The sequence below is a fragment of the Coregonus clupeaformis genome, chromosome 19 (assembly GCF_020615455.1).
Source record: "Coregonus clupeaformis isolate EN_2021a chromosome 19, ASM2061545v1, whole genome shotgun sequence".
Lineage (NCBI taxonomy): Eukaryota > Metazoa > Chordata > Actinopteri > Salmoniformes > Salmonidae > Coregonus > Coregonus clupeaformis.
In genome coordinates, this window is record NC_059210.1 from 43,662,132 (window position 1) to 43,677,070 (window position 14,939).

The following is a 14,939-nucleotide window of genomic DNA, read 5'->3' on the forward strand; positions in this document are numbered from 1 at the left end:
TTGTCACATGCTTTGTAAACAACAGCTGTAGACTAACAGTGAAATGCTTACTTAAGGGCCTTTCCCAACAATGCAGAGAGAAAAATATATATAGAGAGAAAAATAGAAAAAGAATAACACAAGGAATAAATACAAAATGAGTAACGATAACTTGGCCATATACACAGGGTATCAGTACCAAGTCGATGTGCAGGGGTACGTGGTAATTGGGGTTGATACGTACATTTAAGTAGGGATAAAGTGACTAGGCAACAGGATAGATAATAATCAGTAACAGCAGTGTATGTGATGAGCGCAAAAAGGGTCATTGCAGATAGTCCGGGTAGCTATTGGTGAACTATTTACCTAATTATACTGAACAAAAATATAAATGCAACATGCAACAATTTCAAAGATTTTACTGAGTTACAGTTCATACAAGCAAATCAGTCAATTGAAATAAATTAATTAGGCCCTAATCTATGGATTTCACATGACTGGGAATACAGATATGCATCTGTTGGTCACAGATTCCTTTTTAAAAAATGGGCCTTACAATGGGCCACAGGATTTCGTCACGGTATCTCTGTGCATTCAAATTGCCATTGATAAAATGCAATTGTGTTCGTTGTCCATAGCTTATGCCTGCCCATACCATAACCCTACTGCCACCATGGGGCATTCTGTTCACAACATAGACATCAGCAAACCGCTCGCCCACACGACGCCATACACTTGGTCTGCGGTTGTGAGGCAGGTTGGACGTACTGCCAAATGCTGTTGTAGGCAGCTTATGGTAGAGAAAACTTGAGACATCTGTGGCATTGTGTTGTGTGACAAAACTGCACATTTTAGAATGGCCTTTTATTGTCCCCAGCACAAGGTGCACCTGTGTAATGATCATGCCGTTTAATCAGATTCTTGATATGCCACACCTGTCAGGTGGATGGATTATCTTGGCAAAGGTAAAATGCTCACTAACAGGGATGTAAACAAATTTGTACACAACATTTGAGAAATATAAGCTTTTTGTGCTTATGGAAAATTTCAGAGATCTTTAATTTCAGCTCATGAAACATGGGACCAACACTTTACATGTTGCGTTTGTATTTTTGTTCAAAGTATTTAGCAATCTTATGGCTTGGGGGTAGAAGCTGTTCAGGGTCCTATTGGTTCCAGACTTGGTGTATCGGTAACACTTGCCATGAGGTAGCAGAGGGAACAGTGTATGATGTGGGTGGCTGGAGTATTTGACAGAGGTCCTGGATGGCAGGAAGGTCCTGGATGGCAGGAAGATAGGCCCAGTGATGTACTGGGCCGTACTCACTACCCTCTGTAGCGCCTTGTGGTCGGATGCCAAGCAGTTGCCATACCAAGCGGTGATGCAGCCCGTCAAGATGCTCGCAATTGTGCAGCTGTAGAACGTTTTGAGGATCTGAGGTCCCATGCAGAATCTTTTCAGCCTCTTGAGGGGGAAGAGGAGTTGTCGTATCCTCTTCATGACTGTGTTAATGTGTGTGGACCATGATAATTCCTTAGTGATGTGGGCACCAAGGCTCTCGACCTGATCCACTGACGTTGAAATAGAGGTTGTTGTCCTGGCATCACACTGCAAAAATCTCTGACCTCCTCCCTGCAAGCTGTCTCATCGTCGTCGGTGATCAGGCCTACCACCGTCGTGTCATCTGCAAACTTAATGATGGTGTTGGAGTCGTGCGTGGCCACACAGTTGTGGGTGAACAAGGAGTACAGGAGGGGACTAAGCGGGCACCCTTGAGGGGCCCCCGTGTTGAGGTTCAGCGTGGCAGATGTGTTGTTGTGTACCCTCACCACCTGGGGGCGGCCCATCAGGAAGTCCAGGATCCAGTATCAGAGGGAGGTGTTTAATCCCACGGTCTTTAGCTTACTGATGAGCTTGGAGGGCACTCTGGTGTTGAACGCTGAGCTGTAGTCAATGAACAGCATTCTCACACAGATGTTTCTGTTGTCCAGGTGGGAAAGGGCAGTGTGGAGTGCAATAGAGATTGCGTCATCTGAGGATCTGTTGGGGAGGTATGCGAATTGGAGTGAAGGGGGTGGGGTGAGTTTTTTATTTTATTAATATTTTTATTGAATCATGATTTTTCAAGGGGTGCTGCAGCACCCTCAGCACCCCTACTTCCCACGGCTATGGATAGGAGTGGAACCCGGTGTGGTCGTCTGCTGAAATAGCCCATCCGTGACAAGGACCAACGAGTTGTGAGTTCCAAGATGTCATTCTGCACACCACTTATTTGCCTGTTTGTGGCCCACCTGTTAGCTTGCACGATTTTTGCCATTCCCCTTCGACCTCTCATCAACGAGCTGTTTTCGCCCACAGGACTGCAACTGACTGGATGCTTTTTGTTTGTCGCACCACTCTTGGTAAACCCTAGACACTATGGTGCGTGAAAAGCCATTTCTGAGCTACTGGAACCGGTGCGCCTGTCACCGACGATCATACCACGCTCAAAGTCGCTTAGGTCACTCATTTTGCCCATTCTAAAGCTCAATTGAACAGTAACTGGATGCCTGTCTCCCTGCTTTATATAGCAAGCCATGGCCAAATGGAGCAAACCATTTTCGTGAATGGGGTGGTGTACCTAGTAAATGTATGAATACATTTAGAAGGACATGCTGCTGGTTTGGCTCAGTCTCGTCATCTGTTCTTTAGACACATGCAGTCTTTCCTAAATGATCTGTAAATACCTCAACACATCCAGTGGTCAATTTGTGTCTCCTCAGAGAGAGAGAGAAGGGGAGTTTGTTTATTCACCTGACAGAGAAACACAGAGATACACAAGGAGTGACATAAATTAAGAGTTTCTTTCCAAAATGCTATATATCAATTTTCAGAAATGTTGGTAAATTAGCTTTTATTGTTTAAAGAACTTATGAAAGAGATTGGTGTGTTTTTCCATAATCTAATCATGGCACGGGGTTGTTCAATGACATGTATTTATTTGAAATCTATCACTTGATGGTTTCAATTCAGATATGTTTTTTTTTGCAAACACTATATATCTGTCTCAATCTCAGAAAAATAAGTAGTAATGCTAGGTTTTACACAGTCAAATGTAACAAATAACTACATTTTTTATAAAGAACTGTACAAATAATACATTTGTGACATAAATATGTATTTTTTAATAATTAAAATACAGTCAATACATTAATATGAGATACAGTAATTTGAGATCTGTATGTAAAGCATTTACATTTGACATTTTAGTCATTTAGCAGATGCTCTTATCCAGAGCGACTTACAGTTACTGCATTCATCTTAAGATAGCTAGGTGAGACAACCACATATCTCAGTCAAATATACAGTATATGAACATTCCATTCCAGCTAAACAATGAATATATAGCGTTTTGCAAAGAAACACACATTTTAATATACACCTAAAATCTATTAATTGAAAATCTGAGAACAGTAATAAATTATTTTACAATAATTTCTGGTGGAACCCACCAAATTTGAACAATTGGTGGATATAGCATTTTGGAAATAAACTCTTCAAATGTAGTTTGTCCTCTGAGAGAGAAAAGGAGCGAGAAACAGAGAGAGAGAGAGAGAGAGAGAGAGAGAGAGAGAGAGAGAGAGAGAGAGAGAGAGAGAGAGAGAGAGAGAGAGAGAGAGAGAGAGAGAGAGAGAGAGAGAGAGAGAGAGAGAGAGAGAGAGAGAGAGAGAGAGAGAGAGAGAGAGAGAGAGAGAGAGAGAGAAGAGAGGTAGAGAAATAGAGAAATAGAGAAAGAGGGACTTAGAGTTAGTTTGTGTCCGCTGAGAGATAGGGAGTGTGTTTGTTTGGGCTGTGAGTTAGTTTAGTTTATATCATCTACTGTCTGTCTGAGAGAACCTGTAACAGCACCATCAGGAAAAACTACGAATCTTCCTCTGGCACCAGGCACGCTATGGCTAAGGTCAAGCTCAGGGATGTCCCTGTGTGTGCATGTGCCAGCATGTGTGTGTGTTCTCACTCCTACTTGTTGGTCCCCAGGCCAGGCAGTTTGAGCTGGAGGAGCAGAGTGTAGAGAGCGGCAGAGGGAGATGTCCCTACGACCACAACAGCCCCGTTACATCCACCCTGGACAGTAAGAATACCTAACACTGCAACGCATTTTCACTTTTGTTCTTTCACTTTCTACCTTATTTTGTGTTTGATGATACATTATGTTCTTCTCCCAGTTGTCTCTCTGTCTCAGTCAGGCACACTAATGCTAACCCTTTTCAAGACTCATACTCTAGTCTAGTAGAATTGCTGTTACTGAGTATATTGCACAGTGCTTAGAGGCAGGTTTAGTTTTAGCACAATGCTGCCACCATGTGGAAATAAAGTATACATCTGTTATTTTCAGATTGTGATAACTAACCAAACATAGTTTCCCAAAATTACCAACATTTTGATTTTAATTTTGTTCTTCATTTTATGTTTGTGTGACAAATCTGAGGTGTAAAACTTTGCTCTGGTGAAACATCTGGTTTATTATGCTTCTCTGTGTGTGTGTTTGTTAGGAGGAGAGCTGTACATTGGCCTGTATACGGACTACTGGGAGAATGATGCAGCTCTGTGTCGACTGAACAACCAGAGCTACACACGCACTGAGAGAGACGACAGACAACAGCTCAACGGTCAGTGGCTGGGCATTTATCTCATTATTACTTTCTGTTTGATCTACACACTTTAAAAAAAAGGTGCTACCAAAAGGGTTCTACCTGGAACCTAAAAGGGTTCTTTGGCTGTCCCCATAGGAGAACCCTTTGAATAACCCTTTTTGGTTCCAAGTAGAACCCTTTTGGTTCCAGATATAACCCTATTGGGTTCCATGTAGAACCCTTTCACTGTGGGTTCTACATGAAACCCAAAGAGTTCTACCTGGAACCAAAAAGGGTTCTACCTGGAACCAAAAAGAGCTCTCCTATTTTTGACAGCCAAAGAAACTTTTTGGAACCCTTTTTTCTAAGAGTGTATGCACCTCCCACTCTATTTTTCTGCCCTTATAGAGATTGCTAGCTGCTTAGATGTCACGGTACTGATGTGGATGTGGTGGTGAAGTCAGGCGCAGGACACAGCGGATAAGTCAAAACGACTTTACTGAAGTGATTGAACAATATACAAAAATAAATGGCCTCGAAACAACGGAGGCGAACTGATACGCAAAATGCGTAAAACACTCATAAACAAAAGTACCGAACCTCACAACAAAACGACAGGCGGACAATAACACACAACTACAAAGCATAACACAGGGAAACTTATAGGTGACATAATCAGGACAGAATACGAAACAGGTGCACTAAACTAGACATGACCAAACAAACATCGAAAACATCAAACGGTGGCAGCTAGTACTCCGGGGACGACGAACGCCGAAGCCTGCCCGAACAAGGAGGAGGAGCAGCCTCGGCGGTATTCGTGACAGTATCCCCCCCTTGACGCGCGGCTCCAGCCGTGCGCCGACACCGGCCTCGGGGACAGCCAGGAGGACGCGGTGCAGGGCGCGTGGGATGGTTACGGTGGAACTCCGTCAGGAGGGAGGGATCTAAGATGTCCCTCCTAGGCACCCAGCACCGTTCCTCCGGACCGTACCCCTCCCACTCCACGAGATATTGTAGACCCCCCATCCGACGTCTCGAATCCACGATGGACCGGACTGTCCAGTGGGGGCGGAGGAGTCTCTCTTATCTCACTGTCCTGGAGTGGACCAGCTACCACCGGCCTGAGGTGAGACACATGGAACGAGGGGTTAATGTGATAATCATTAGGCAGTTGTAACTTGTAGCATACCTCGTTCAATCTCCTCAGGACTTTAAATGGCCCCACAAACCGCCGACCCAGCTTCCGGCAGGGCAGGCGAAGGGGCAGGTTTCGAGTCGAGAGCCAGACTCGATCTCCAGGTGCGTATACTGGACCCTCACTGCGGTGGAGATCGGCGCTCGCCTTCTGTCTACGGATAGCCCGCTGCAGATGGTCGTGTGCAGCGGTCCACGTCTCCTCCGAGTGCCGAAACCACTCATCCACCGCAGGAGCCTCGATCTGGCTCTGATGCCATGGTGCCAGAACCGGCTGATACCCTAACACACATTGGAAAGGGGTCAGGTTAGTAGAGGAGTGGCGAAGAGAGTTCTGGGCAATCTCTGCCCAAGGGATATAACCCGACCACTCCTCCTGCCGGTCCTGGCAATACGATCTCAGAAACCTACCCACATCCTGGTTCACTCTCTCCACCTGCCCATTACTCTCAGGGTGAAAACCAGAGGTAAGGCTAACCGAGACCCCCAAACGTTCCATGAACGCCCTCCAGACTCTAGAGGTGAATAGGGGACCTCGATCGGACACTATATCCTCGGGAACCCCGTAGTGCCGGAAGACGTGGGTAAACAAAGCCTCAGCGGTCTGTAGGGCAGTAGGGAGACCCGGCATTGGGATGAGACGACAGGCCTTAGAGAACTGATCCACAACGACCAGAATAGTGGTATTCCCCTGGGAGGGGGGTAGGTCAGTGACAAAGTCTACCGAGAGGTGAGACCACGGCCGTTGTGGAACGGGCAGGGCCTGTAACTTCCCCCTGGGCAGGTGTCTAGGCGCCTTACACTGGGCGCACACTGAGCAGGAGGAGACATAAACCCTCACGTCCCTAGCCAATGTTGGCCACCAGTACTTAACACTAAGGCAGTGCACTGTCCGGCCAATACCTGGATGTCCAGAGGAGGGTGACGTGTGAGCCCAATATTTGAGACGATCGCGGATCTCGAACGGCACGTACGTCCGCCCCACTGGACACTCCGGAGGAGTAGGGTCGGTGCGTAATGCCTGCTCGATTTCCGCATCGATATCCCACACCACCGGTGCCACCAGACAAGACTCCGGCAGTATGGGAGTGGGCTCAATGGACCTCTCCTCTGTGTCATACCACCAGGACAGGGCGTCTGCCTTACCGTTCTGGGACCCTGGGATGTAAGTAAGCTTAAAAACAAACCGGGTCAGAAACATGTTCCACCTAGCCTGACGAGGGTTCAGTCTCCTAGCTGCCCGGATGTACTCCAGGTTACGATGGTCAGTCAGAATGAGAAAAGGGTGTTGAGCCCCCTCAAGCCAATGCCTCCACACCTTTAGGGCCTGAACTACAGCTAGCAGCTCCCTGTCCCCTACATCATAATTTCGTTCCGCCGGGCTGAGCTTTTTAGAATAAAAAGCGCAGGGCCGGAGTTTAGGAGGCGTGCCTGAGCGTTGAGACAATACTGTCCCAATACCGGCCTCTGACGCGTCCACCTCCACTTGGAACGCTAAAGCGGGGTCCGGATGCGCCAGCACCGGAGCCGAGGTGAACAGGTTCTTCAGTTTATCAAACGCCCTGTCCGCCTCAGCCAACCACTGCAAACGCACCGGCCCCCCCTTCAGCAGGGAAGTGATGGGAGCTGCCACCTGTCCAAAACCCCGGATAAACCTCCGGTAGTAATTGGCAAAACCCAAGAACCGTTGCACCTCTTTAACAGTGGTTGGAGTCTGCCAATTACGCACGGCTGACACACGGTCAATCTCCATCTCCACCCCTGACGCGGACAACCGATGACCCAAGAAGGAGATGGACTCCTGGAAAAACAGACATTTCTCTGCCTTGACATACAAGTCATGCTCCAACAGCCTACCCAACACTCGGCGTACCAGGGCTACATGCTCGGCTCGTGTAGAAGAGTACACTAGAATGTCGTCAATGTACACGACCACACCCTGCCCATGCAAGTCCCGGAAGATCTCGTCCACAAAGGATTGGAAGACTGAAGGAACATTCATTAACCCGTACGGCATGACGAGATACTCATAATGACCCGAGGTGGTACTAAATGCTGTCTTCCATTCATCTCCCTCCCTAATGCGCACCAAGTTGTAAGCGCTCCTGAGATCCAGTTTTGTGAAGAAACGCGCTCCGCGTAATGATTCCGTCATACTTGCAATCAGAGGAAGAGGATAACTGTATTTAGCAGTGATCTGATTGAGATTACGGTAATCAATACACGGGCGCAACCCTCCATCCTTTTTCTTCACAAAAAAGAAACTCGAGGACACAGGGGAAGTGGAGGGCCGTATGTATCCCTGTCTCAGAGACTCGGCTATGTATGTCTCCATAGCCGCCGTCTCCTCTTGAGACAAGGGATACACATGGCTCCGCGGAAGTGCCGCACCCGCCAGGAGGTCTATCGCACAATCTCCCCGTCTATAAGGTGGCAATCGCGTCGCCCTAGTCTTGCTGAACACGAGTGCCAAATCCTCATACTCCGGGGGAATGTGCATTGCGGGCACCTGGTTCGGACTCTCCACCGTGGTCGCCCCTACGGAAACACCTAAACATCGCCCGACACACTGGTTAGACCACTCCTTGAGAGCCCGCTGCTGGGCGATTAACCAAGGATGCCCCAGTACCACGGGATACGCAGGAGAGTCGATCAGATACAACTGAATAATCTCTTCATGACCCCCCTGTGTCCTCATCTTAAGTGGCGCTGTGACCTCCCTAATCAACCCAGATCCCAACGGACAGCTATCTAGGGCATGGATAGGGAAGGGTGCATCAACGGGCAGGAGGGGAATCCCTAACCTCACACAAAAATTACGATCAATGAAATTCCCAGCTGCGCCTGAATCGACTAGCGCCTTATGCTGGGACTGAGATGCAACCTGAGGAAATACTACAGGTATACAAAAGTGAACAACAGAGAGCTATGGGTGAGTTGGGCGCCTACTCACCTGGAATGACTCCCCAGTGCGCGACCTGTTGCCTCGAACCCCTGGAGACCCTCCCCAGCACCTAGCCGCAGTGTGTCCTCTACGACCACAGTTGGTGCAGTGGACGGCCTCCCTCGGAATCTCTCTCCTCCTCTCTCTAGCGCCAGCACCCCCGAGCTCCTGTGCGCTCCTCTTCCCCTGTCGAAAGTGGAACAGACACTCCCTCGCCACTTTACCCTCAGGGGGATGATCGAAAACAGCCCTGAAGCGGCGGGAGAACTCCGCGTAGCTGATGGTGGCGGCGTCTATTGCCCTCCATTCGGCATTGGCCCACTCCAACGCCTTGCCGGAGAGACAGGAGATGAGGGCGGAAACGCTCTCGTATCCCGAGGGTGCCGGGTGTATGGTTGCCAGGTAGAGTTCCACTTGAAGGAGGAACCCCTGACACCCGGCTGCGGTGCCATCATATGCCCTCGGGAGCGAGAGCCGAATACCACTGGACTCCGGAGCTGGTATGGTGGAGCTGACCGATGGTGGTGGTACGGTAGGAGGAGGTGTGGGCAAGCCTCCTCTCTCCCATCGGCGCAGGGTGTTCATTACTTCTTGCATAGCGGATCCGAGTTGCTGGATCCTGGCGTCCTGGCAGCTGACCCGATCCTCAAGCGACTCGGTTCCCGCCGCTGCTCCTGCTGACTCCATAGTATTGGTGTGTTATTCTGTCACGGTACTGATATGGATGCGGTGGTGAAGTCAGGCGCAGGACACAGCGGATAAGTCAAAACGACTTTACTGAAGTAATTGAACAATATACAAAAATAAATGGCCTCGAAACAATGGAGGCGAACTGATACGCGAAATGCGTAAAACACTCATAAACAAAAGTACCGAACCTCACAACAAAACGACAGGCGGACAATAACACACAACTACAAAGCATAACACAGGGAAACTTATAGGTGACATAATCAGGACAGAATACGAAACAGGTGCACTAAACTAGACATGACCAAACAAACATCGAAAACATCAAACGGTGGCAGCTAGTACTCCGGGGACGACGAACGCCGAAGCCTGCCCGAACAAGGAGGAGGAGCAGCCTCGGCGGTATTCGTGACATTAGATTCTTATCCATCTCTACATGACTTCACATATCACACCTTTTTTTTCAGAAACAGATCATACAAGTCAGGGATAAAGTAGGCTTAAAGTAGGCTTAATGCAAATTATAATCAATACTCAAGTTCAAGACAAGGTAGGCTATAACACAGTACATCCCTGCTATGTACCATTTTCAGTTATATGGTTTCAATATTTTTTCTCTTGAAGGTTTTAATGAATAACTTTCCTTGCGCTGTAGGCTACATCTAGATACTTACCAGCGAAGGGTCTGTATTTACCAGAGAATTACAAGGAAACTCACACAGCTACAATATTGTATGTGCTGATTTATTCTATTTCACAGAGTACAAACATACAATTCATGGTTTTTCAGCTGTAAAATCAAGGGCCTTTTTAAAATAAAGCAACAATGATGGCAAATCAAAGAAAAATACAGTAGAAAATGAATATGCAATTGAACATCATATTTAGAAATACAATGTTATGCGGTATTGGATTTAGATACCTAAATCATATTTTTTAAAAGTATTAATACAATGAGAAAAATTACATATAATCAGACATTAGATTGCAGTTTTGATCATCTAATGATGCAATGAAAGCCAACGATAATAATATGTTGAAATTACATTAATTAAATTGTATTGATTGAGTTATTCATCTGGTACCAGATTGTGCCATATACCACCAGCACAACGTCAAATGTAAAAATAAAAAATAAATCTGACCAGTACTCTGCGATTATGGTCAATGATTTTTTGAAGAACATAGTCATGTGAATAGAGTAACTGTAACCTTTCCTGTTTTAGTAGCAAACTTTGATACATCTCAATGGTGAATTACATGACCGATCTTGGCTCCATCTGATCCCACGACTTCAACGTAGACAGTCTCACCACAATCGTTAGCAACATGGGTTATTTGCATGATGTAGCGGTCCTCAATGAATTTGTCCTGTAGGATTGGATACTATATAGATGCATGTATTAGGAAATAAAATGACCATGACAAATTACTTTACACAAAATAGTTGAGTTATTAACGATGCTCTTACAATGCTGGCACCAGCAGCACCTGCTGTCGTCAAAGCAACGGCAATAGGTATGAATGCCATTCCAAATGAGGAAACAAATTAACAATGGTTAATGGTTATCATCTCAGCTGATTTGACAATAGGCTTATTGATGAACCATTAACTTTTAAGCCTAATATTTAAATTAATAATAAAACATGGAGTTCTGAAACATGTTTAACTTCTGAATAACTAGATATTACATACTGAAGAGGTCCAGTATGTAGCTTTGTGGCGACATGACCAAATTCACATAGAAATGTGAGTTATATATCTGTCATTCTCATTGAAAGCAAGTGTGATAAGTGGTAGATACGTTCTACGTGTGCTATTTCTATGCTTCTTCCGGTCCTTAAGTTTAGCTTTTACTTATTTTTACTCTTTTGTACACCAGTTTCAAACAGCTGAAAATAAGATATTTTTGGTAATTTAAAATATTTTCCCATCAGTTTAGATTGTACAATGTGTTTTGATACCATTCCATTAACTATTATGAGCTGTCCTCCCCTCAGCAGCCTCCACTGACACATACACAATCCATGTCTCATTTGGCTCAAGGCTTAAAAATCAAACTTTAACCTGTCTCCTCCACTTCATCTACACTGATTGAATTGGATTTAACAAGTGACATCAATAAGGGATCATAGCTTTCACCTGGATAAACCTGGTCAGTCTATGTCATGGAAAGAGCAGGTGTTCTTAATGTTTTGTACACTCAGTGTATATGCTTTCTAGCCTACATAAAGTTGAATAAAAGTAGGTTATGTGACATTTCCAGGACAGCACAGTGAATTTTGTATTGGATAGGTTCATTACATTGTCACTTTCAATTTCTCTTTCTGAAACTGTCATCTTTCCTCCAGAGCCTAAGTTCATTGGGTCGGTGGTGATTCCTGATAACAATGACAGGGATGATGACAAGGTCTACTTCTTCTTCACGGAGAGAGGGATGGACGCAGAGGGGGTTAACAAGGCTGTTTACACCCGGGTGGGACGAGTCTGTGCGGTGAGAACGGAACTAATGCTTTGTTTTATCCTGCATGCCAGCATATCCCCATATACAGTGCCTTCAGAAAGTATTCATACCCCTTGACTTACTCCACATTTTGTTGTGTTACAGACTGAATTAAAAATGGATTAAGTAAAACAAATTATCACCCATGTATACACAATACCACATATAATGAAAAAGTGAAAACATGTTTTTAGAAATATTTGCAAATTTATAGAGAATGAAATACAGAAATATCTTATTTACCTAAGTATTCACACCCCTGAGTCAATACATGTTAGAATCTCCTTTGGCAGCAATTACAGCTGTGAGTCTTTCTAGGTAAGTCTCTAAGAGCTTTGCACACCTGGATTGTACAATATTTGCCAATTATTATTTTCAAAAGTCTTCATGCTGTGTCAAATTGGTTGTTGATCATTGCTAGACAACTATTTTCAAGTCTTGGCATAGATTTTCAATTAGATTTACGTCAAAACTTATGAACATTCAATGTCTTCTTGGGAAGTAACTCCAGTGTAGATTTGGCCTTGTGTTTTAGGTTATTGTCCTGCTGAAAGGTGAATTCATCTCCCAGTGTCTGGTGGAAAGCATACTGAACCAGGTTTTCCTTTAGGATTGTACCTGTGCTCAGCTCCATTCCATTTATTTTTTATCCTGAAAAACTCCCCAGTCGTTAATGATTACAAGCATACCCATAACACGATGCAGCCACCACTCTGCTTGAAAATATGGAGCGTGGTACTCAGTAAAGTATTGGATTTGCTCCAAACATACAGTGCCTTCGCAAAGTATTCAGACCCCTTGACCTTTTCCACATTTTGTTATGTTACAGCCTTATTCTAAAATTGATTAAATCGTTTTTTCCCCCCTCACCAATCTACACACAATACCCTATAATGACAGAGCAAAAACCGTTTTTTTTTAGAAATATTTGCTAATTTATTGAATATAGAAAAGGGAAATATAAGTACTCAGACCCTTTACTCAGTACTTTGTAGAGAAACCTTTGGCAGCGATTACAGCCTTGAGTCTTCTTGGGTATGATGCTACAAGCTTGGCACACTTGTATTTGGGGAGTTTCTCCCATTCTTCTCTGCAGATCCACTCAAGCTCTGTCAGGTTGGATGGGGAGCGTCGCTGCACAGCTATTTTCATGTCTCTCCAGAGATGTTCGATCGGGTTCAAGTCCGGGCTCTGGCTGGGCCACTCAAGGTCATTCAGACACTTGTCATGAAGCCACTCCTGCGTTGTCTTGGCTGTGTGCTTAGGGTCGTTGTCCTGATGGAAAGTTAACCTTCGTCCCAGTCTGAGGTCCTGAGTGCTCTGGAGCAGGTTTTCATCAAGGATATCTCTGTACTTTGCTCCGTTCATCTTTTCCTCGATCCTGACTAGTCTCCCAGTCCCTGCAACTGAAAAACATCCCCACAGCATGATGCTGCCACCACCATGCTTCACCGTAGGGATGGTGCCAGGTTTCCTCCAGACGTGACACTTGGCATTCAGGCCAAAGAGTTCAATCTTGGATTCATCAGTCCAGAGAATCTTGTTTCTCATGGTCTGAGAGCCGTTAGTTGCCTTTTGGCAAACTCCAAGCGGGCTGTCATGTGCCTTTTACTGAGGAGTGTCTTCTGTCTGATCACTCTACCATAAAGGCCTGATTGGTGGAGTGCTGCAGAGATTGTTGTCCTTCTGGAAGGTTCTCCCATCTCCACAGAGGATCTCTAGAGCTCTGTCAGAGTGACCATCGGGTTCTTGGTCACCTTCCTGACCAAGACCCTTCTCCCACGATTGCTCAGTTTGACCGGGTGGCCAGCTCTAGGAAGAGACTTGGGGGTTCCAAACTTCTTCATTTTAAGAATGATGGAGGCCACTGTGTTCTTGGGGACCCAATGCTGCAAACATTTTTTGGTGCACATCCCCAGATCTGTGTCTTGACACAATCCTGTCTCGGAGCTCTACGGACAATTCATTCGAACTCATGGCTTGGTTTTTGCTCTGACATGCACTGTCAACAGTGGGACCTTATATAGACAGGTGTGTGCCTTTCCAAATCATGTCCAATCAATTGAATTTACCACAGGTGGACTACAATCAAGTTGTAGAAACATCTCAAGGATGATCAATGGAAACAGGATGGACCTGAGCTCAATTTCGAGTCCCATAGCAAAGGGTCTGAGTACCTATGTAAATAAGGTATTTCTGTTTTTTATTTTTAATACATTTGCATACATTTCTAAAAACCTGTTTTCGCTTTGTATTATGGGGTATTGTGTATAGATTATTGCTGAGGATTTGTATTTATTTAATCCATTTTAGAATAAGGCTGTAACGTAACAAAATATGGAAAAAGTCAACGGGTCTGAATACTTTCCGAAGGCATTGTAACACGTTGTATTCAGGACAAAGTTAATTGCTTTGCCAAATTTTTTGCAGTATTACTTTAGTGCCTTGTTGCAAACAGGATGCATGTTTTGGAATATTTTATCTCTGTACAGGCTTCCTTCTTTTCACTCTGTCAATTAGGTTAGTATTGTGGAGTAACTACAATGTTGTTGATCCATCCTCAATTGTGTCCTATCACAGCCATTAAACTCTGTGACTGTTTCAAAGGCGCCATTGGCCTCATAGTGAAATCCCTAAGTGGTGTCCTTCCTCTCCGGAAACTGAGTTAGGAAGGACGCCTGGATCTTTGTAGTGACTGGGTGTATTGATACATAATCCAAAGTGTAATTAATAACTTCACCATGCTCAAAGGGATATTCAATGTGGGTTTTTTTGTGTTTTTTTTACCCATCTACCAATAGGTGCCCTTCTTGGCGAGGCATTGGAAAACCTCTCTGGTCTTTGTGGTTGAATCTGTGTTTGAAACTCACTGCTCGACTGAGGGAATTTACAGATAATTGTATGTGTGGGGTCATGTTAAGCACAAATCATGTTGAACACTATTATTTCACACAGAGTGAGTGAAATACTTATTTGCCCAAGACATTTCAGCTTTTTATTTTTTATTAATT

General features: G+C 45.1%; 1 protein-coding gene across 2 annotated transcripts in view; it reads left to right on the forward strand.

Annotated features, from left to right (window-relative positions):
• Positions 1-14,939, forward strand: part of LOC121531950 (semaphorin-3E-like) — an 80,986-nt gene that overhangs the window by 41,912 nt on the left and 24,135 nt on the right. For both annotated transcript variants that reach the window (XM_041837537.2, XM_041837538.2), the window contains exons 5-7: positions 3,998-4,091; positions 4,513-4,629; positions 11,777-11,919. In XM_041837537.2, the coding sequence (XP_041693471.1) occupies positions 3,998-4,091; positions 4,513-4,629; positions 11,777-11,919 (354 nt within the window). The remainder of the gene's footprint in view (positions 1-3,997; positions 4,092-4,512; positions 4,630-11,776; positions 11,920-14,939) is intronic.